This window comes from Balaenoptera musculus, chromosome 20 (assembly GCF_009873245.2).
Source record: "Balaenoptera musculus isolate JJ_BM4_2016_0621 chromosome 20, mBalMus1.pri.v3, whole genome shotgun sequence".
Taxonomy (NCBI): domain Eukaryota; kingdom Metazoa; phylum Chordata; class Mammalia; order Artiodactyla; family Balaenopteridae; genus Balaenoptera; species Balaenoptera musculus.
In genome coordinates this window covers 2,549,035-2,572,487 of record NC_045804.1, presented here as the reverse complement: position 1 = coordinate 2,572,487, position 23,453 = coordinate 2,549,035, and the positions used below count along the sequence as shown (strand labels likewise).

General features: G+C 42.5%; 1 protein-coding gene across 4 annotated transcripts in view; it reads right to left on the bottom strand.

Annotated features, from left to right (window-relative positions):
- Positions 1-23,453, bottom strand: part of MAP2K6 (mitogen-activated protein kinase kinase 6) — a 134,290-nt gene that overhangs the window by 15,167 nt on the left and 95,670 nt on the right. For all 4 annotated transcript variants that reach the window (XM_036836779.1, XM_036836778.1, XM_036836776.1 and 1 more), the window contains 9 exons: positions 19,401-19,449; positions 18,710-18,823; positions 17,241-17,360; positions 16,307-16,423; positions 15,583-15,634; positions 12,755-12,882; positions 11,524-11,601; positions 9,938-10,077; positions 2,445-2,490 (listed from right to left, as the gene is read on the bottom strand). In XM_036836779.1, coding sequence (XP_036692674.1) covers positions 2,445-2,490; positions 9,938-10,077; positions 11,524-11,601; positions 12,755-12,882; positions 15,583-15,634; positions 16,307-16,423; positions 17,241-17,360; positions 18,710-18,823; positions 19,401-19,449 — 844 coding nt within the window. The remainder of the gene's footprint in view (positions 1-2,444; positions 2,491-9,937; positions 10,078-11,523; positions 11,602-12,754; positions 12,883-15,582; positions 15,635-16,306; positions 16,424-17,240; positions 17,361-18,709; positions 18,824-19,400; positions 19,450-23,453) is intronic.

Genomic DNA, 23,453 nt, shown 5'->3' with positions numbered 1-23,453 from the left:
GGCCCCTGACTGGCTATTATAAACATAATCAGAGAGGAAATATTTAACCCAAACATGCAGTATGCTAAGATTTTTTCAAGCATTACTCATCTCCTTTTCTGCCTCAATTGCGGGTATTAGTTGAATAAAGCTTAGTTGAATGCGGAGTCCCAGGGGCTACCTTTTTAAAGAGGACAAAGAAGCCCAAGAAAGATGCCTTGTCTCTTGTCAGACTCTTCCCAGAATTCTTTCACAGTCACCCAGTCGATGCATGGTTCAGACTCAAATCCAAGCTTAACCAACAGAACTAAAAATCCACGTGATAAGCTGTGACTAACCAGATATGCTTTCTACTTTCCTGGCAACTTTCAAATATATATAATAAAATGTTATTAGCTCTAGTCCCCACGCTATATATTCTACCCCCAGAACGTATTCATCTTGTAAAACAGAAATCTGTATTCTTTAACCACCTTTATCCAGTCCCCCAACCCACCCACCCCTGGCAACCACCAATCTACTCTCTGTTTCTTTAAGTTCGATTTTTTTAAGATTCCACATTTAAGTGAGATCATACAGTATTTGTTTTTTTCTGTCTGACTTATTTCACTTAGAATAATGTCCTCAGGCTTCACCCGTGTTGTTGTAAATGGCAGGATTTCCTTTTTTAATGCTTGAATAATATTCCATTGTGTGTGTGTATATATATATATATTTTTTTTTTCTTTATCTATTCATCCATCAGTGGACACTTAGATTGTTTCCACATCTTGGCTGTTATAAATACTGCTGCAATGAACATGGGGGTGCAGATATCTCTTCAAGATAGTGATTTCATTTCCTTCAGATATATGCCCAGAAGTGGAATTGTTAATCATAAGATAGTTCTGTCTTTAATTTTGTGAGGAACCTCCGTAACTGTTTTCTATACTGGCTGTACCAGTTTACATTCCCACCAATCTTGTACAAGGACTCCCTTTTCTCTGCATCTTCACCAGTGTTCATCTCTTATCTTTCACTCCACTCTAACAGGTGTGAGGTGATATCTGACTGCGGTTTTGATGTGTATTTCCCTGATGACTAGTGATACCTTTCCATGTACTTGTTGGAAAAAATCAACAAGTGGGACTACATCAAACTGAAATGCTTCTGCATGGCAAAGAAACAACAGAATGAAAAGGCAATCTGTGGAATGGGAGAAAATATTTGCAGTGGTTAAGACTCCCCACTTCCACTGCAGGGGGTGCAGGTTCCACCCCTGGTCAGAGAACTAAGATCCTGGCATGCCGCATGGTGCAGCCAAAAAAAAAAAAGAACTCATACAACTCAGTAGCAGAAACCCCCCAAATAATCCAGTTTAAAAATGGGACCTGACTAGACATTTTTCCAAAGAAGGCGTACAAATAGGTAACAAGCTATACTTTTCTAGGTTGGAGCCACTTCACCACCCCATTTGTTAAGAGACATCAGGAACCTGTACTTCTATCACCTGCCCGGAGTTGGTCCTGAAGATTGAGCGCTGCTTGTGGGTGGGATGGGATGGGAGCAAGCATTTGACGCCTGCTGAATAACCACACTCCAGTTAGAAATGGTGCCAAGGTTTGCTCTTATGTCTTTTGCAGTTGTGCACAAACAGAATTCTTCCTTTCCTTGCTAAAATTAAAACCTTAATAATTGAAACACATTGAGGGAGGGATTAACACAAATCAGTAAATAGTCTAAATTTTATATTTCAAAAAAAAATGTTTCTCCCGCATTCAACATATTCGTAGATAAGAATTGCCAAGTATAGGTCCCTACTATGTCTATTAAAGAATCATCTGTAACTAGCTTAGAACTGCAGTCTCCATGATTTAAAAGAAACTATTTAAAAACAACAAGCCTGAGGTCTTATTTTCACCTTTTTTACGGATAGCGCAAATAATAAACTGTGAATGGTGAGGTAGGATAATTCAAGTTAAAAAGGCTTTGTCGTACTTTTTTCCACTAAAGTGAAACCAGGAGAAAACAAAGTGATTCTTTCCCCCCTAAACTCCCATCAAAAAGAGGTTCATCCAACGAATCCTAAATATTTTATCAAAAATTGATCAGTCATATAGCACTTAAGTTTCTCTCATTATTGAAATCCTTTAAATTATGCTTTCCTTCATTTTGTATTCCTTGGTGACTCCTAATGTCTTTAAAATTTGAAAATATAAATTTCACAGACATAATTTGGTCTATACGATGACAGGTTTTATTATCATGTAAAAAATTGCTAAGACTGGTGACACGGCCCAGTTATACTTAGGATGAATATAGGGCACACGAAAGCCTCAGCTCTTTTTTTCTTGGTTTAACTTCACTTACCAATGTCTCAGTGAATCAGCACTTCAGTACAGCTGTTTGTTTATAATTTAGGTGTCAGTCATTTTCCCTGTACTCGCTATTAGTCTGGACACATTTACACTACTAACAATACTCACCATAAGCTCTGGATATGTTGGCCTTTCTTTGGAATTCTTCTTCAAGCTTAAAGAAAAAAAGAAGATCACATTAAAATCTAGAAACCATCTGTATTTTCACTAGACTCGGATTTCAGAACCTGTAGAAGACTAAACAGAACCACCTTTAAAAATGTACTGAAAACATAAATCTCCCGTCTTGACTTTCCTCTTTGGTTAGTCTTACCAATTATGTTTTAAATCACTCTGGGTGTACCTTAATGGGAAGAATAAGAGTGTGTGTGTGTGTGTGTGTGTGTTTACTTTCCTTATGACACTTTACCAATGACATAAAAACCAACTTTTATTATATATCAAAATACATGTCTCCTTTCCTTCAAAACAGCGTTTAATCCACCCCCACTTGCAAAGAAATTGGCAGGTATTTCTTATATTACATTCATTATCTCCTCACTATCTTCAATACCTCGTTCTCTTTGCCTCTGGCCCCTTGCATGTATAATTTGCTTTTATCTACTCCCTGCTGAACCTGCTTGAGAGAGAAGCAGTACACACGTAAAATGTCTAAGGTCACGCTGCTGGTTTACGACCTCTTGGCTGAAGAAAGAGAAAGCACACGCAGCCAAGGACTTAGCAGTTACTCTTCTTAGAAATATCAATACTTGGTGGTCATACACCACTGTCAAGTGGCTCCCATTCATTTAGCTGTCTGTACACACAGACATTTTAATCACATTTGATAGTGGAGGCAATAGTAATAAAACTGCAGTATGAAGAGACCAAACCCTCACCCCTGTTCTTGACCCACCCCTTTATCCACCCACAGCCTTAAAATGGAAAAAGAAAGAAAAGAAGCAGTTTATTTGGAGTTGGAATCCCAGGTTACAGAATGGAGAAAAGAATGATTTTGAAAAGTATGATTTGCAAGGCAACCTACAGACTCCTCTGCCCTGGGCCATAAAATCATACATGAATGGAAAGGCAGTTTGCCTGGCGTTGAAGGAACCAAAAAGTAACTGATTATTGGGTGGCTGAGATTTGTGCTAATGGATCATTTTGAGGAAATGAGACCTAGTATGTGTGACATGAACTCTGTTCCACCCACAGAGGCTAACAGTTGAGGGGAGGGCCAGATACAGAACCAGAGAGTGAAACAGCTGAGATGCTTGGAAAAACTATGGTTTAAAACAACACGAAATGAAAAGAAAAAAAAAAAAGAAGCCTTTGAACCAGAACAACTTAAAGCAGCCTACCCGTCGACTCCAGGCAATGCTGTGGGTAGAAGCCAGGGAACCTGAGACCGGGTACAGGTAGATGTGAGGACAGAAGTTTCAACCTGGAACTGAGGGCAGATCTAGGACCCTAGTGACCTCACAGCCCAGACAACCTAAGAGAGAAAGTTTCATCTCAACTGAGGATAAAAATAAGAGCGAATTAGGAAGAGGGCTATCAACTGTCACAGCTGGGTTGACATGGGAAGATGTGCCTGAGTGAAATGAAAGACCTTGTAGCTCCCCCTGATGACGCCATGTGCACCTATATCCCGAGATTCTAAAAGGCTCTGTTGGTGGTTCTCAACTGCAGGTGGTTTTGCCCTCCAGGGGACATGCGGCAATGTCTGGAGGCACTTCTGGTTGATGCAGCTGGTGGGGGGGGGGGGCGGTTATTGGTACTAATAGGTAGAGGCCAAGGATGCTGCCACACACCCCGTGATGCACAGGACACCCAACGATAAAGGATGATCCAGTCCAAAGTGTCACCAGTGCCGAGGTCGGGAAACCCTGGGCCGTGTGTCCTAGGGCTTTCCTCCTCGCTGCCCCCTCTAGCTCCTCCTCTGAAATGAAGTTGGCTTACAGTCATCTCCAGCTGGTTCATCTCTCCTTTGGGCATATCCTCATGTCTGCCTCCCCTCCCTGCCTTCCACCCCAGGAAACAAAAGTCTTTCTTTCTAAGTTCAAGAGCTAGTTCATCTAGAAAGAAACACGGAAGAAATGTGATCCCAGGAGCGTGGCTGACTTGCACAGAGACCCTAGGAAAAAAAGCAAACAGACTCACGTACAAAAGCCCTGAATTTCGGCTATTGTTCAAATCAAATCAAGAACCAGAAAGTCTTCTCTATAATCTGAACAATTTATCTTCCTAAAATCAGTAAGGAAAAGCACACATGCTTTTCCTTAAATCCACACTCAGTAGTCAAGTGGTTGATTTCAAGTGTCCTATTTAGATGGACCATTAGTCAAGCATCAAACCCTAAATCTACACAGACTCTGAAAAAGTCTCCTTGAAGACCACATCCCAACTTTCCATTCCCACCTCTCACTGGTCAACCCTGAACCAAGGAAATGATAGAAAGAAAAGCTTGCCTCTCAAATAATTCAAACAATGCCCTCTTTTACCAACCTGAGTTCTTTGTGATATAGCTGATTTTTGACCTTCTATTTAGTACATAATGAAATGATACTCTCTCTTCTCATCACGTAGAAGAAATTAAATACTTATTTTTTTTAAGGAGAGGTCATTTTAAGTCAGGATGTCTTATCTTTTCACTTGTGGAACAGTTGATGAAAATTTCTCCAGATTTTTTTGTATAAAGGAAATGTAGGGAAAATACCCCAAGTTGACCGTCATAAAGCGTTAAGAATTCCTAAAACCTCAGAGATCGCTGTCAATGGACTATTTCTTGACTTATGGCCTCTGATTAGAAATCTCAGAATGTACCACAAGCAATACTGCAGAGTACTGTTGGAAAATATATACACAGCAAACCAAGGCTGTTTATTGAATTAATATAACTGATATAACCCATTCTCTCCATCTTTTAAATCAAGAACACTTCAAAACATGGGCTAAGAATAGCAAAATACTCAGGATAAGGTTAGGAAAAAAAGCAAATTTTCAACGTTTAATAGGAAGTGCTTGAAATTCAGTACAAAATAACAACTGTGGAGTTCAAAGCTACACCAATTTCTTTTTGGATTTGAGTCAGACTTTTGATTTTCAAGTGGCTTGTCATTTTCAAGCGTGCAATTAGCTAACTGCCCTAATTCCTCTTCCAAATGCCACAACACACACTCCTGACCGTAGCTGACACTAAAAAACAGCTTTGTGCCGCCTTGAGAATTGCTAGCTTGAAGTTTGTGCTGACCAGAGGATTTCTGCCTATTTGAATTCCCCCTGACTGTTTCCAAGAAGGGCTCTTTGGTGCGTCCACAGAATAAAAACACAATGCGCCTCCCGAACCATACATTTGTCATAAGCTAAATAAATATCCAGTGCCTCTTTTTCCTGTCCTTCCTGAACAAGTCAGGAACTATATTTGATTGTGTCTCTTTTGTACTAGTTCACACAGTATCAACATCTAGGTGGGCCTCTAACCATCTCCGATGGACATCGGGCTGGTGGGCTGGGCGCTGAGCTCTTAAATAGGCCTAAAGGCACAGCAAGAAGGAAGTCAGGCTGTTTGGGCCCTTTGCAGAGCTGGTCCCCAATGACCTTCCCTCAGTCCCCATGCCTATAACCTATCGAAAGAGGTTATGGTGAAAAACTGTAAGCCTGCCAAGATTCCATTTTCTGGAGAAGGTCAGTTGTGAAACCTTCTGTAGGACTAGAATGTAAGGCTTTTCGATTTCTCTACCCTGAATCCCAAAACAAGGCCTAGATGTTGAGCCTCCCTGGCTCCAGGAACTCTTCAAAAGCCCTAAGATAAGAAAGCCAGGTGTAGGGAAAAAAGAGGAAGAAAATGTCATTCGCTGGTCCTATTTCAAAATCAGTACAGAAAGGAGGGGTTTGTAAGGTATCATTGCTGTTGTTGTTTTCTTAAGTTCATAAGAAATAACTGCCTTAACTTTCTTTTCTTTTCTTTTCTCTCCTCCCCACACCCCTTACCCCAACCCAGAGGATAACGTTTCTCTGATGCTGCTACAAAGGAAAGATACCAGCCGGATCTCTGGGCTCTATCATATCATAACTTTGGATACGACAGTGATAGCCAGTAAATGCCTCTACTCCACCCAGCAAACCACACTTTACTGTCAACTGACCAGCAGTGACCAGAGGAAAGTGACTACCAAGTTGATGCCCTGGATGAAGGTGCACGGCTGCAGCAGCACTGCGACGTCATCAGATGCTTACGGTGGATGCTTCCCACGGAAGGTCACAGATACCCTGACAGGTCACCTAAGCCGTGAGTAATGCACCCTTTTTCTTCTAGTTCTGCATTTAACCCAAAGACAGACGTAGGAAATAAAAACACAGATGCATCTTTCTCAAAATTTGAGATTAAGTTTTTCACTGTCCAAATCTGTAGTCCTTCTTCCCCACTTTCCACAAAGAGTTGGACTTTTTGAGAAGTCCTGAAGGATCATAGGCTGACTATATCATAAAAATACAAAAAACACACAGAGGTTACTCAAAAAGGGGTCCTTTCATGAAGATGTGCCTCAAAAATACACAGGAAAATGGAGGAACCAGGTATAAAAGGTAGATAACACTCATAGGCTACATCTTTCTTTCATCAAGAAATAAAATAGGTGTTTTTTAGGTAATGATCATTTTTCCATTCTCTCCACCCAGCCCCAAATCAAACTTAAAACTGTCAGTAATAAAACAAGTGAATACCTAGACTGCTATTGTGGGCAGGTGCGTATCTGTATGCTAATACATGTGAAAAATAAAATTGCTTCCATAAAGATCTAAGCCATTCATAAAATCCCCCAAAAAATCAATACTCTTTTTTGAAGTATTAGGCAACTTTCCCAACTCAGTTGACTTCAAAACAATGTTCACACTAAGGGGGTATCAAAGAAAATATATTGGTGGTTTATAGTAGGCAAAAAACAATGCACCTGGCATCTGAAACAGGAGAGCTTGGGACTCCTAAAAAATCCAACCGAGGATAAGTAGGAATGCTCATAAAATTCAGAATTAATGCTCCCTTTCAACTTCTCAATTCTCATACGAACAAAAATGACTATTTTATACAATTGATCTTAGGTATCAGATTCTACAGGAGCTACCACACTCAAAAGTCTGAGGAAGAATTTATTCTTTGACAACTTCAAAGTTAAAGTGATTTGAGTTTTGTTTCAATTATTATTATTATTATTATTTTAAGTAAGCCCATAAACAAGCTAGACTGGCTGACTTAAGTGCAAATGAAATGACAAAGAATCAGCAGTATTAACAGAATTAACAATTCCGAGAAAGCTGGAAAATGTCTGTGGCTCAAAATTTTTAGATTAATGAACCATAGTAGCTGGGACTGAAAATGAGAGAAAACGAGAGGGGAACAGAGACCTCAGCGGGGTGGCCATGAAGACACTCTCATGTTCCGTGGCGGGGAGGGTGGGCCAGGGCGGTCGCTATATAAAGAGCAGCAGTACAGGTATCTGCAGTTCCCACAAATGTGTGCGTACGTTGAAATTAGAAAACATGTATGTTTTCCAAAGCTTTCGTTTTTAAAATATCTGTAAAAAGCTTTAACACTCTGACTCTTCAGGGGAAGTTCTAAGTAAGAGAAGAAAACTGGTAAAAGAAAAAGTAATCCAACCATTTTTCAATAAATTGCAGATGAAAAGGAGCTTTCTGAATAGGAAGCAGTTAATAGCGGGTCCCTAGAGCACAGATGTAAATCATGGGTTCTCACTGCAGCCCTGGAGTAGAATGATTCGAGAACGTTTGAGCAGGACTGATGTTCAGGACGCTGCCCAGGCCAGTTAGATCAGAGTCTCTGAGGCCGAGGCCTAGGTGACGGCACATCTCAGAAACGAGCAGCCAGAGTTGAGAACTGTCAGACGAAACTGCTGGTTCACGACAGGCCGCGTGGCTCTCTCAGACTTTTCACACCAGCCTTGTTCTTAGCAAGGTTTCCGGAAGCTCCCAGAATCTTGGGAAAGGGGGCCAGGTGGGAGACAGCTTATAAAGTAGAGAGCTTGAAAAGGCTTCCTTACAGAAGGTCCTTCTCCGTTATCACCCTTCTTGAAAACTATCAGTGTGAACTATCCAGGATGACTCAATCCGTTTTCCTAGGCGACCTTTAAACATTTGAGGATAAGGAAAACAAACACCAAGTTCTCAAAAGCAGAAGGCAGAATCCGGAAGCCGTCTCAGCCTGGCAGGTGTGCCGCCACTCCCGGCATACTCAGGCAAGGAGAGCAGAGAGGATGATGCATCCCCAGGGCCCAGAGGATGCACGTATTCGGAGGACCCAGCAGCACACTGTCCTACAGCCCCCTCTGGCCATTCAGCCAGAGCTACACCGGAAACAAACAATGGCCCCTCAGCCTCATACGTCCTTAGGGAAAAGTACCCGGGGTGACATGGGCTTAGAGCTGATGGAAAGTCTAGAGGCCTTAGTTTCAAAAGCAATAGGCAGCTGCTTGGTCTTACTCATGTTTCCTAATAAAAGCCGTATTCAGAAGGCTTCTTCCAAAGGGCGTGGAGGCCAAGGAACGATAACCTTGAGGAAGCCAGACTCTCAAACAGCCTTCAGAACCCCAGCCCCTTCCTTAGCAGCCAGTGGCCAGACTGCTCCTCTCTGAGGATCACAGCTGGGCCTCTCGCCACCTCTGAGTCCCTTCCTCCAGGGCTCATCTGCTCCGGAGGCGCCCAGAAAGCCACCTCGGCTCCAACACAGCCGCCTCTTTCCAGCATCGCTTGCGATGATCATTAGTATCAAAGCATGCCAAGCACCATGGTCCCTACGCAGACAGAAATCACTAGATTTTCTGGAGAAAACAATCCCCTCTCCAGGTTTCCTCAATTCCACTGTCAATTTCCATGGAAACAAAGTTTACAGCATTAGCACGGTTCCTTCCAACTTTTTTTTTTTTCCCTTCTCAGACCCCCCCCACCACCCAGTACTGTCCACTGTACGCTTACGGGCAAGCATATCCGTAAGTTAGCAAGTGTTCTGTAAGAATCAGCCTACAGACACTAGAACTACTTTGTAAGACTTCTAGGTGCCTAAGGAAGGCTCTGAAAGTAGCCTCTGTCTTCTATCCAGGGTCGTTCTGTGTGTCGTACCTACTCTGCATCCCTAATCCTCCGGTGGGTCCACCCACCTTTCTCCTTATGCTCTGGTCAACATCGCATGGCTTAAAACTCCCATAAAAGAGTTTCTCCCTTTTGCGATATGATGCACGGTGTCCCTTCTGCCTGGAATACCTCTTCCTCCCCCTGTTTCCCTTTCACTTGGACGTACCTCACAGGGTCCCAGCCCAGCATTTATTTCCTCCAGAAACTCAACCCAGTGCTGTCCTCTGCTCTCCCCGAATACCCTGTGCGTGTCTCTATGTCTGGACTCGCAGTATGGCCTAGAGTGACTGACTGTGGGCACCCCCTCCTTGGCTCTGAGCTCAGCGCGGGAGGGGCAGAGCCGTCTTTCTTGCTCAGCAGCAAGGACAGGCGCCGCCAGTGCTCTGGGGACAGATGTGTGCATCGTGGGTTCAAGCGACGGGGAGGTCACGAGAACTCCTCTGCCCCTTCACGCTGGCCTCTGAGACGGGCTCTCTTACCACTGCGAGGTGAAGTCGGCAAACTCGTCGGAGAACTCGTCTGCGGGGAGTTGTGGCGACGGCTCCTCCACCACCTGTTTGAGCTGCTGAAAAGGGGTTCCCCACGAGTCATAGGGAAACCGAAGGATGGCCAGCTCGATCTAGAGGGGGGAGGGAGACAAGGAGACAGGCGCTTACACGGGGCTGATTGGTACAGAGGGGGTCCGCTAGGGAATCCACTCGCTCCAGGAGAGCCAGAGGGAGGCACGATGGTGACCATCGAGTGAACTGTGGGGGGGCGGAAACTAACGCTGTGTTCTCTAGCAGTTTTCCTCCAAGTCCTAGTGCTAGGGGTTTTCAGATAACGTCGTACCGGAGACAGCCACTTAAGCCTACTTAAAACTGGGTCCTCCCTAAAACCGGGGGTGGCACTTCATAAAATTGTAAGCCAGCAGTATGAAACTTCAGGATGTAAAGCGACCAGGTTTTCAAATGTTGAGTCTAAAAAGTAATTCTCGCCCTAAGACTCTTACAGAGCTGTACATCTGCTGCCATCTGCTGGGCGTATGCTAGAATTAAAAAACAAACAAACAAACAAAAAAAACTAGGACCAAATGACTGATCTTTTTTTGGACTTGAGTAAAGGCCACTTTGCTGTGACAAGATCACGTGCTTTCTGGGCAGGGATGTGAAATAACTCACAGGCTTTAATCAGCTGCTGTGTCTGGGAGGGAAACAGGACCACCGTGGATCATTCCAGACCTCGGTGATACACTGAAAATTTATAGTCAGCAAAGTTACAAATCAGGCACTCACTGTGTACTTTTAGGGCTGTGCCTGAGGAAATAATCCTATGCGCTATTATGTGTTTGGGCTATACCTGTACTCAACAGCCAAGACTTCTGTCATAACCATATTCTGGGAAGCTGAGCCCATGTGCTGGATAACAAAGCTCTATCAGGGTCTGGGCGGGGGATAGATTTGGAGTTTGGGGTTGACATGTGCACACTACTATATTTAAAATAGATAACCAACAAGGACCTGCTGTATAGCACAGGGAACTCTGCTCAGTATTCTGTAATAACCTAAATGGGAAAATAATTTGAAAAAGAATAGATACATGTGTAACTGAACCACTTTGCTGTACACATGAAACTAACACAACATTGTTAATCAACTATGCTCCAATATAAAATAAAAATTGAAAAAAAAAAAAGCTCTATCAGGGTCCACACACATTAGCGCTCTTTGAGTAGCTTAAGCTTCTGCATGCCTTGATTAGAATAATTTAATTTTAAACCATAAAGAAAACTATCCGGAACGGTAGTCAGACCCTCTCATTTTACAGATGAGGACAGTGAGACAGTCTGTGTGATTCCATCAGTGAATCAAGGGCACACCACTACTTGGAAGTAGAATCAAGAGAACTGGGTTTTGTCCAATCCCAGTTCAGTATTTCTGCTACACCACACTGCAAACAATGGTCGCTCCAAATCTCCTGCTCTCTCAGACCAGCGTCTCAGGCATCTGCCTCTTGTTCTCCAGGCCCACCCCATTTCAGCTTCATGCCCCGAACACCCTGGTCCACGATGATTATCATACACTACCATGGTGATGCCCAGACTCCAAATGTCGGACTTCACGCTGTATCCCTTCTGGTTGAGCTCTGGGTTTATTCTCTCGGGCTGGAAAGGAGACAGAAAAAGACAACTGAGACGACATTCTTGGCTCCATAAAGGCTCAGGGGTGGGAGTGTCCCCAGCTGCCCAGTGAGTTGCTGTGAGCTGTTAACATACCTCCCAGGCCAAGAGGCTCACTAACTGCAATAAATAACAGCGTCTCCATGGGATTTTCCTCATTCTCCACACGCCTTTTATTGGAGACAATAATGGATCAAAGTCCCCTCTCAATTCAAAAGCAATTTCAATTCTGCCTTATGAAGAACATGATATACATTATAAAATTACTTTGTCAGCCTAGAAGTTTCCTTGTTTAAAAGACCAACGGTCCAGAACTCAGTAAAAAGAGTCAACCAGAGTCACTGGGCTACTGTCTGGTGTTAATAGACCTCAACAACTTTTAGCTAAACATGGACAGAAAGCTTTCAAATTCCAAGAGCAAGTTCATTTCCAAGTAGAATATTTACAGTAGAAGTCCCATAAGCTAAAGGGAGTCCCAAGGTCTCTGCTAATGACAATGAACCTTCATAGCTATGAGGTTCCTTCAGGACTAACTTAACTGACTTGTTTGGGGAATTTAAATTTTTTTCTGTTCTGTTCTCAACAAACAAGGCAGCACTTCCCTGCAACACAGTGTGGAAAATTGTGTGGGCTCTATGTATTACCCACCTGCTTTTTCAAAGAATATACCTCTTTGCCTGATTTTTTTAAAAGAGTAATTTGTAGAAACACAGGCAACGTAATTCATTGCATATTTTTTTATTTTATTTTATTTTTCCAGCTTTATTGAGATATACTTGACATATAACATTGTGTAAGGTTTTTTATTTTGTTTTTTTGGCCACACCGAACAGCATGTGGGATCTTAGTTCCCCAATTAGGGATCAAACCCGCACCCCATGCATTGGAAGTGTGGAGTCTTAACCACTGGACTGCCGGGGAAGTCCCCTTTACCTGATTTTTTTTTTTTTTAAAGAATACATATGAAGCAAGGGATTCAGTATTTCAGACAGGAAATACTAAGAAAAAAGAAGATGCAGAATATTTCTTGCATCTTAGGCACATCTCTGTTTTCCCTCCCTGGCTGTCCCTTTCCTATTTCCTGGCATGGTTTGAAGGCAATTACATTCTCGATGCTACCCCCAGCTGCTGTACTTACAGCCATGTACGGTTTGCATCCTGCATCAATAGTTTTAGCGACAGAGTCAACAAGGTAGCCGCTGATCCCAAAATCGCACATCTTCACCTGGCCCAGGGTGTTGATGAGCACATTGGAAGGCTTGACATCTGAAAGCAAGAACAGTCAGGAGCCCAGGGTGGTAGCAGCATCCCTCTACCACCAGGGGCCCCGGAACCTCCCTTCCTCCTTCCCCTTCACTTTCTCCTCAAGACCCAGTGCAGAAGTAACCGCCACCCCTGTGATACAACATTGTAAATCAACTATACTCCAACATAAAATAAAAATTTTTTTTAAAAAAAGAAAAACATCAAAGCTAAGAAAAGGGGGAAAAAATCAACTTGATGTTCTTCCTTTTCTTTTTTTTAATCATTTTCAAATGTTTTATTTCAATTTACAAAAGTAGAATTTACTAAGTTGATTTGGATTACGGAAAGCTTAGGAAGAAAGAGAAAGGACATTCTTATATACATGGAAGATAGACCATAAAATGATATCAACAGTATTCAAAATGAATAGTCACAAAAATGTTTTTCATTAGTTCATTCAGTCTTATGTCATTAATTCTTGTTCTACTGAATCTTGGGTTAGTAGTCTGCTTTCTATTTCAGCGGTCCCCAACCCTTTTGGCACCAGGGACCGGTCTCGTGGAAGACAGTTTTTCCACGGGGGGGATGGCGGTGGGCGGGGATGGTTCAGGCCGAAACGCGAGCCGTGGGGAGCGATGGGGAGCGGCAGATGAAGCTTCGCTCGCCCGCCCCCCCGCTGGTGACCTCCTGCTGTGCGGCCCGGTTCCTAACGCACCGCGGACCGGTACAAGTCCAAAGCCCGGGGGTTGGGGACCCCTGTTCTATTTCACGTTGTGTCCTTCTTGTCAGATTGGGAATCCATCAATGGAAAAAACTGTTTCCTCTATCTAATTTCTCATCTTCATTGCCCTCGTACATGCAGTAAGAACTTAAAAATTGATGATTGAATCAAACGCCTAGCCCCATGGGCCAATCATCTCTGTTATGTTAGATGAATAAGTTCTAGAGATCGGCCGTTACAACATTGCCCCTGTGATGAGCAATTCTATATTGTGCCCCTTAGAATTTGTTGTGAGGGTAGAGCTCATGCTAAGTGTTCTTGTGACAGTAAAAGAGTGTTTTAAAAGCCCGGTTCATAATGATCTGTTGCGCATTTAGTGGAATGAAAAGGCAGACTGTGACATAACATTACACCAAATACGATCAAAGCAACCAGTTTTGATGGATGCTTCTGCCGGAAGTGTGTCAGAGGTCACAAGGTGTTAACTCATCGTAAACCCAGATATTCCAGACCAGGAGGCAGGTCACAGAATATACATGTGGATAAAGAGGTTTCATTCTGCAGTTCTTAAATGAACCCTTCAGTCTCGAGAGAGCTAACGCACTCCCCAAATAGATGGACCATTGTTATGTCTCGATAATGGAATTAGAAATGACAGTTAATTTTTTCCCTAGTGACACTCTTCACAAAGGGCATGTACTCAAAAGAAAAAAGTTATTCTAAGAACTTTAAAAACTATCCTTTATAATTTTTCCCTTAAACTAAACAGCAGATATACAAATTTCATTTTATTATTTTTTATACTTTATAAACATTCTCTACTATGAATGAAATATTTTATAATTTTGAAATAAGCCTTTAAAAGTCAGTTTCACATTTGTGGATAATCCACATTCTTCCTCCTATCTGAATTCCTCCCCACTTTCTTCTTTTCCTCTTCCTCCATATTTTCCCCATTTTTAATGATAACAATGAATAATAATAATAATAACAATCATAATAGGCATACTGTTTAAAGCATCTTACATTACTTTCAGGCTCAGAGAGTGTAAGAATTATCAAATCACAATACCCTATTAGCGATCAGTGCTTTCCATAAATTTTTTCAGAGACCTGATTAAACATATCTCTTCCAAGAAGCTTTCCTTGACTATGGTCACCCAGTACTAATCATTTCCTTGTTTTGTATTCTACCTCTACTACTTCCATATGTGGTACATTCATATTTCTAATGTGGTTTTTCCCCCAGGTGTTTGTTATATATTTGTCTTATTTCCCTATCAAGAATCCCTATGTAGAATTTGAATAAGAATATATTTTCTTCTCAGATACCTGTCAGGGCATCTATTATAGTGCTGTGTAAACATAGTGCTGTGTAAATGTTGGACAGTGATTACAAAAGGTATACGGATGGTTGAAGGCATGGCAGAAAGATGTAAGAAAGAATGGATGGGTGGATGGAGGGATGGATGGATGAAAAGATAACAGGAAGGGAGAAAAGGAAGGAGGGAGAAGAGGAAGAGCCATATCTTCCAATTTTTTCATCTTATCCTGACTCCTGCTGTCTGAAAGGGCTGTGCTTTATACCACTTTCATGTGCACAAGAATCACCTGGGAATCTTGTTAAAGTGCAGATTCTGATTCAGTTGGTCTTGGGACCCACGGTTCTGCTTTTCTAACAAGCTCTCGAGTGACGGCCAATACTAGGTGAATTTTTATCCTATTCTCTAAAGTTCTCAATGGGTAATACCACAGCTCTGCTTCGTAACAGGCATTTTATATTCAAGTTTTAATATAAAGCCCACGTCTTCTGATGCCCTCAGACAAGTTAAAGAACAGCTACTCGTATATGATTTGCTATCCAGTCCCAAAGGAAAGCCCCTCCGTTCTCTTGCCTGACTCAATTCCATCCACTGGGGAAGAAAAAAAAAAGATAAAACTCAGGTAAAAGAAATAAAATTGATAAAAGGAACAGCCAAGGCAGCTCCATGGATACTTACCTCGATGAATGACAGAGAGCTTACTGTGTAAATGTTCTAATGCTTTTACAATCTGCAAGAGAAACACAAGGTGGGTTTATTCCCCCCATCACTGGAAAAAACTGAATGTTAAGCATATCCAGGTTTATCATCCCTGGCTTAAGGTCACAAGGAGAAGTATCTTCTCAGATAGTGGTGTTCCTATCCAGCAAAACACACAGGAAGTCATACAAATTGGATTCCGCACACCAGAGAGGACTATACCCCATAGCAGAGAGGATGTCTCACTCATACATTTTGATTTTCATTTGGCCTCCAGCATTTTTTTCTCTCCACCCTCCTGGGCCTCAGGAACCATAAAGGGAGCAGCCCTTCATTTCATTTTCTTCTGCTTCCTCCTATGCCTGTTGATCCTAAGAAAACATTTAAAACTCTACAAATGAAAATCAAAAGCAACCAATATCAGGACAGTGACACCAGGAACGTGGTCATAACAGATGAATGTACTGCTTAGAGGCACTTTAACTGAGAGTTTACCCAACCAAGTCAGGAGTAGATTCTTTTACATAATGCCCAGAAAGGAAAGCATTAGTTGATCCATCCACAGATGCACTCATGCCTTCAACAGACACGTACGGGATGGGAGCTATGGTCCAGGTAGTGTTTGCCCATACTGGGGGTACAAGGACACATAAGGCCCAGACTCCTCACATGCTCCTTGAAGTAGGGTTCATGAGGTACTCACAGAAACTGCTATTTTCCCTAAGATGTCCTCTGGAATTGTTTGGCCTTTATCAATCACTTGTTTGTAGAATTTATCTAGGGACGTGTCCATGAGCTCCATGCAGATCCAGACATCCCCCTAGAGGCCGGTCGGTTCAGAGGTGGTTAGAGAGGATGGAAAAGGGAAAAAAGGCGGAAACAGTTAACACCTGTCAGGAAGAACGGACCGTTTCTTGCTTGAGTTTTGGAGGAAATGTACTAATCCCTTCAAGCTCTCAAAGGGATTTACAAACAGGCAAGATTACCTCCAAAGAACAAACTAGCAGACAGCCAAGCCGACTTGCCGGTGATCACCCACTCCTTAATGAAAAGGAGGATCTACACACTAATAGCCACAAGCAATAGAACTCAGAAGTCTAAGCCTTTACTGTCACTGCCCTCCGGGAGTTAAGTCCAGATACCTGCTCCAGGTCTGACCTCCCATGCTGACCGCTGGTGGTAGTTTATCAAAAGGCTGCTTTTAAGAGGGAGATGAAGCATCGTAACCCACATCATCGTGAAGTGAAAAAGAGAGGCAGAGCAAAGAGGTAAATGTAAGCCCACATGGTACACAAGGCTACCTGAAGTATAGCAAGAGGCCAAAGACCAGAGGATTTCAGATTTTAAGGAATCTATCCAAATCAGTCTACAGACTCTTGATAGAGACAGTTCTGGCAAAACAGACAAACCAAAACAGAAAGGAGAAAGGGGGCCTCAGCATTTTAAAAGGGCTAAACGCATTTGAAAGTATCGTGGTTTCAAGCCAACTTTGCACCAACATTTCACAAGCATGAAACTCTACAGAAGACATGTCAGACAAGAAAGAGCGCTGTGACTGTGTATGGCGTTTATGTGATCAGGGAAACTTCTTGTTAAGCTACTGCTGTCCTTGGAGTTTGAAGGGAAGGATCACCTACCTCACGGAAGAGTGCGCCATAAAAGGTGACCGTAAAAGGACAGTCCACGGTCCTCATGGAAATATCCAAATCCATCAGTAACCTTTTCTGCTCCTGGCTATTTACTGTGGCCCGGATCCGCTGAATGGGAATGCATGAAAAATGTATGGTTACTGCTCCGAGGATGAGTCTGGTAATAAGGCAGGGACCTTGAAGCGTCACATCCTGAGAATAGTACCAAAATCCACGGCACAACTTCCAGAAACAACCCTTCAAATATCTACCCTAAAGGATTAGCTATTTGTAACGAATGAAAAGTAAGGAAGACTGTTATTCATTTGATTTCCCGAATAATCCCCAGTAAGGAGCAAACTGATAATATATTTTGGAGAGTATGCAAGTGTTTGGGAATGCATCTCCAAGTTACAAAAACAGTCTGATTTATTATGTGGGTTTAGTGCAAAGAGGTCAGAGTATTAATTGATTTGGGGCTGATTCGGGGTCCTATAAAAAAAGCCAAAAGCCCCTCTTTGTGAACAAGTAAGAATATTTGGACTAAACAGCAACTGTAAGAGAGCTGATTCAGGAAAGGAAAGAGGAGGAATCAAAGCGAAATGGAGAAACTGTCCATTCCCACCCCAGGGCTTCTGAGAGAAGAGAAACCTGTCACACCAGCAAATGTAGCCTTATAGAAACACGCTTATGTCATTAAATGACAAGACGATATAATATCACGAGGCTTTCACATTTTTTGCCTATGTAGCAAAGAGCCTGCAGAAGAAGAAACTGAAAAATCTACAAGGTAAGGGAAAGATATCTCCATTCTCCACAAAAAGAGGCATCCCAGTCATCTGGCCACCCACATTCCTAACAGTTCATCTAGAATTAATACATGGGTCATTCTCCAAGGTCCTGCCAACATCTACTCAAGAAATTTGCAATGATTCTAAATTTCTTTTTATAGCTCCAAAGCTATGCAAATTTGCTCAAGATGATTTTACCCTCCTTTTTCCCACAAACGGAGACAATTTCCTCCCTCAATTCGGGTTTCCTGATTTTCAGGGACAATGCTTTAAAAGCAACAGAATAAGGGTTAAAAAGACACTTGTGAGACACAAAACCCAAATGACATATGTGAGCTCTTGTTTGGATTCTGATTTGAAAAACCAGCAGGAGAAAAAACAGCAACAACTATTAGATGACGTTGAAGAGCTATTATCGATTCTTTGGCGTGTGATGATGATGCGGTGGCTGCACAGGAAATTGAAAGGAGGGGTCGGATTTATCAGTTAAAAAAACCTGGTTGATGCAGCTCATGCCAAGGAAGCACTTTTCACATATTTGGAGGGAAATACTGTTCCCTACGAATAAGCTTTTCTGTTTCACCCCACGGAGGATTGTTTTGCTTATATGAAAAGAGCTGGTTTGCAGTTGAGATGGACAAACTCATAAGTCAGGGATGGAAAATGTTTGGGGAAGGGGAACTCTACCTTCACCGCCATGATCTGCCCGCTGGGCACATGCCGCATCTTCTCCACCACCCCGTACGCCCCCCGGCCCAGCTCCACTATAGGCTCCAGGTCATCTGCCTTCACCTCAAAGTTCTGCAGGAGAGAAAAGCAAGAATACAATAGGAAAAAGGGAAATAAACTGGACACAGGCTACCTTGTCCTCTCTCTGGTTTCTCCCAGCATTCTAAGGGTTCTTTCTAGTCCAGAACCTTCTGGTCTAGAAGCTTTTCCAAGCAGCCACTGAAAGCGAGAAGTGCATGGGAGATGGGTAGACCCTAGTGCACCGCTTGTCACGGGCACTACAGAGATCCAGCTCCGACTCAGCCTCCACGGTGCTTGGTGAAGGCTGACTCTGCACCGTGGTTCTTTAGCCCTGCCCCTCGCTTGCTGACGGATGGCGGCTAGATCTAGGCCTGGACTTCGACAAATCTACCCCAAAGAGAACCACCTACTCGCCTCAAATACCTTCCCTCAGGACCACAACAGCCCGATTTCAGTTCGACATTCAAAACAGCAAGAGCTCCACAGACCACTTGCGTTTACATTCAAACTTTATTGACCCACCGCCCCTGACAGCCTGTTACAGAAAATGCATTTTTTTCGTTGGCCAGTTGGAAAGCATCCATGTAAAATGGTCACGATATTAACTGGCAGACATAATTTTTCTCACCTGATTTCCAATAGAAATGCAAGCTTTGGAGTCTAAATCTCGAGGTGGCCTAAGAAAGAGAAGGGGAGGAAAAAAACATGAGATATTTAGTCAAATATGACCTTCCCAAATCAGATGCGACTGGAGAGATCTTAGGAATAAGGTGAAAGCTCATGAGTAAAATAAAGCAGCATAAAGGGGTTAATAGTGTGGGATTTGGAATAAAATACATTTGCATTTAAATCACTTAATCTCTGAACTTCCATTTCTTCCTTTTTTTTTTAATTTATTTAAATTTATTTATTTTTGGCTGCGTTGGGTCTTTGTTGCTGTGTGCGGGCTTTCTCTAGTTGCCGTGAGCGGGGACTACTCTCCCTCGCGGTGCGCGGGCTTCTCATTGCGGTGGCTTCTCTTTGTTGCAGAGCACGGGCTCTAGGCGCACGGGCTTCAGTAGTTGTGGCTTGCGGGCTCAGCAGTTGTGGCTCGCGGGCTCTAGAGCGCAGGCTCAGTAGTTGTGGCACACGGGCTTAGTTGCTCCGCGGCATGTGGGATCTTCCCAGACCAGGGCTCAAACCCATGTCCCCTGCACTGGCAGGCGGATTCTTAACCACTGTGCCACCAGGGAAGCCCCCGTTTCTTCTTTAATACAAATATATTAGTACACTACCTCATGGAGTAGGAGTGGGTATTAAATGAGATATTCTAAGTAACATGCTTAGCAGAATGCCTGGCATACAGTAAATATTCAATAAATATGAGCCATATATATATAGTTATGTGGATAATTACACTACTCTAGTAAGCCCCTGTATAAGTAATTATATTCTTATAAGGAAGTAAAAGTACTAGACTCTTCTTTCATCCGAGAGCATCCATGTGCCCAATTATCCCACCACTTTTTCCACAACTGTTTTAACAAAAAGAAACAATAATATGGTTCTGTTAACTCACAAAATTCATAGATCACAGGAATTCCAAATCTATCTAATCCTGCCTTTAAGATGGAACAAAGGTCCAGACAGGTAAAGTGACTTGCCCAAGGTCACGACTAACCCAGGCCTCCTGATTTTCAGGTCAGAATCCTTTCTGTTCTACTAGGCTGGCATACCCAGTTGTGGTATTTCTTCTATACATAGTGTACTCACTATCCAGGGGTCATCTCAGCAGCTGAGGTTTGCTGCTTTTGTGTCTCGATTAGAGAAAACACGGTCTTCGCATGTGTATTTATTTCCCCTACTTCATTGCTACCTTGGCTGATAACAGTCCACGTACGAGAAAGATATTTGGCTTTGGCTGTGCACCTGACTATGAGCCTAGAGAAGCCCTTTCTTCAAATAAATACACCAAAAGCATCCTGACAAAAGTAGTAAATGCCAAGAAACACAGAAAACATAACATACAACAAACAGAACACATATAACAAACACAACATAACAAACTTGTTAATATGATCAAACAAATAAAGCGATAGGAGGCTAAAGACAAAAGAATCCCGGTGTTGCCTGAACAAAGGGCGACCAAAAAGGGTGGAAATGCAGGTGTCCCCAAGGGGACGTTCCAGGTCAGAATTATACAGAAAAATACAAGGGAAGAAGAAAGGAAGAGAGAAAAAAATCCTTGGCCAACGACAATTTTCCCCATCCCTAGTGTATTATAATTCTACCCCTCCTGCTGAAACTGACTAAATAAAACAATAAGGAAAATGTAGGAACAAAAACACAGATACACACATGAATCTAAGGTTTTAATGGCAAGCCTTCCCTCACCTTAAAAATCTCTTTGAAACGTATAGAAAACCTAAAGTAAAGTTTTTCTATAATAACTTAAAACCAGGACTGAGAGGGAGGAATAAAGAGAAACACACACACACACACACACACACACACACACACACACACACACACACACGGCAGTGATGTTTTCATATATCTTGTGTTTCTGAGCAGGGGATTTTTCTTCAGAAACACTTTCCAGAGGAATTAAATTTCTGAAAACCTGATTTCTCACTCTTAAAACCTCCAAAGCTCTTTTTCTTTAGTTGTCACAGTTTGTTTGTAGTAATTGCAATGGAACCTTGAAATAAAGACAAATATTATTTGAAACATGTGACTAATCTAAACAGTAAAAAATCCTTTGCAATTGTTCGGACCCTTCCTTTTAAAAAGAATGAAGTAACAGAAAAGGTCACTAGTTATTCGGGGCTACGTCCACGTGCTTGCCGTCCAGCGCAAGTGCTGGGTGAGACCTCCTCCAGGTCTGACATTCCAATATTCATACCAGGGCTCTGCAAATTACAGTCCATGACCCAGCTGTGGGTGAATTCTACACACTTAAAGGGTTGGAAAAAAACAAACAACAAAGCATCTTCGGCAGAGGCCATGGTGGCCTGGGTAGCCCCAGATATTTACTATCTGGTCTTTTGCACAAAAAGTTTGCTGACTCCAGCTTTATTCTAACCTTGCATGACAACTTTACCTAACAGGAGGGTTTCATGCCATTTTCCAGAAAGAGAAAAACGAAACCCAGAAAAATTCAGTGATATGCTGAACAGACAGTCCTCAACAGAGCGGAAGATAAAACTGATGTCCCCCAAGTCTCGGCCTTGACCCAAGGAGAAGGGGGTAGAGGCTGAAAACTGGGCTAAGTGCTTTACCTTCTTCTCCTGTCATTAAAACACACACACACACACACCTACCTATAAGTGTCATTGTTCCCATATTCCAGATGAAAACCTGTTTGGCGTCGACTTGAGCTAACTTGCTCCCAAGCGGTGAAGCTATGATTCAATGCAAGTCTGACTGAATCAGAGAAAACCTCCCCCACACCCAGGCCCCCTCTAATGAAAATGACCACCCACCCGCCATGAGGCCTGCGGGCTCAGCGAGTCTGCCAAAAGCATCAAATGATGGACTGAGACAGACAGCTTGTATTGGGTTAGTTGACACTGTATCCTGTCCAGGGCTGGGCATATCCGTTTGCCTGGGGCACCAAGTCTGTGCAGGAGGTTTAAACTGTGGGTGGACGTTCTCTGTTGCTTATTCACTATTTCAGTGTTCTGGGGAAAGAACCAAACTTATTACGAAACTCCTAACCCTGGAAGGCCAAAGGTATTCCAAAGGTCATCTGCTATTACTTTTTTATATAAACAACCAGCTTCGGTGTATTAAAATAATTATTTATTTATAATTCTACATGAGCAATGAATTTACTGGTTACTATTATAATTATTATTCACCTATAATAATGTTTATTAATAACAATATGTACTTATTACCTAATGGTAATATTTATTAAGCATCTACTTGGGCCAGAGACCATGCGAGACCCTTTACATCAAATATCTTCTTTAATTTTCACAACTCTTAGAGGTGTTAGCTCTATTTTAATGTGAAGAATTGACATTGAAACAGACTAAATAATTTAAGAGAGGTCATCAAAGAGATGGTGACACTGGAACACAGAGCAACGCCACGAAGTCTTCTCAGCTGCAGAAGTAAAAGGTCCTGCCTCTCATGGATAGCCATGGGCTATTTGGCTGTAGTCACGAGCAGTCTAACGTGTGGCTAAGAGCACATGCTTGAGGGTCAGAGAACCCTCAGTTTGTATGCCACCTCTTCCACTTATTAAGTGAAATAATAATGATAATAACAACAACACTTAGAGCGACATTCATTGAGAAATTACATTGGAAAATGCACTAAACTTGACACTTAATGTGGACTGTGACATCTAATCCCCATAGCAACCCCATCAATGTTTGTTCCCGTTTTTCACAAGGGGAAACTAAGGCTTAGAAGGGTTAGGTAACTTGCCTAAGATATCCAACTGGGGAAGTTCAGATCTCAGATGTGAACCCAGGCATTCCAGCACCAGAACCTGGGCTCTTGGAGCTCAACTGCTTTGAGCAGGGCCCCTGACCCATGTACGGGTCTGTCTTCTCACTTACGAAGTGAGAGGAATAACAACTGCCTCTGAGTTTCTTGTGAGGATTAAGTGAAAGAATACTGACTAGCATGGAATCGATTTAGAATTAGTTGCTGCCAATCAAGTGAGGGAACAGCCCAGAAACCTGAG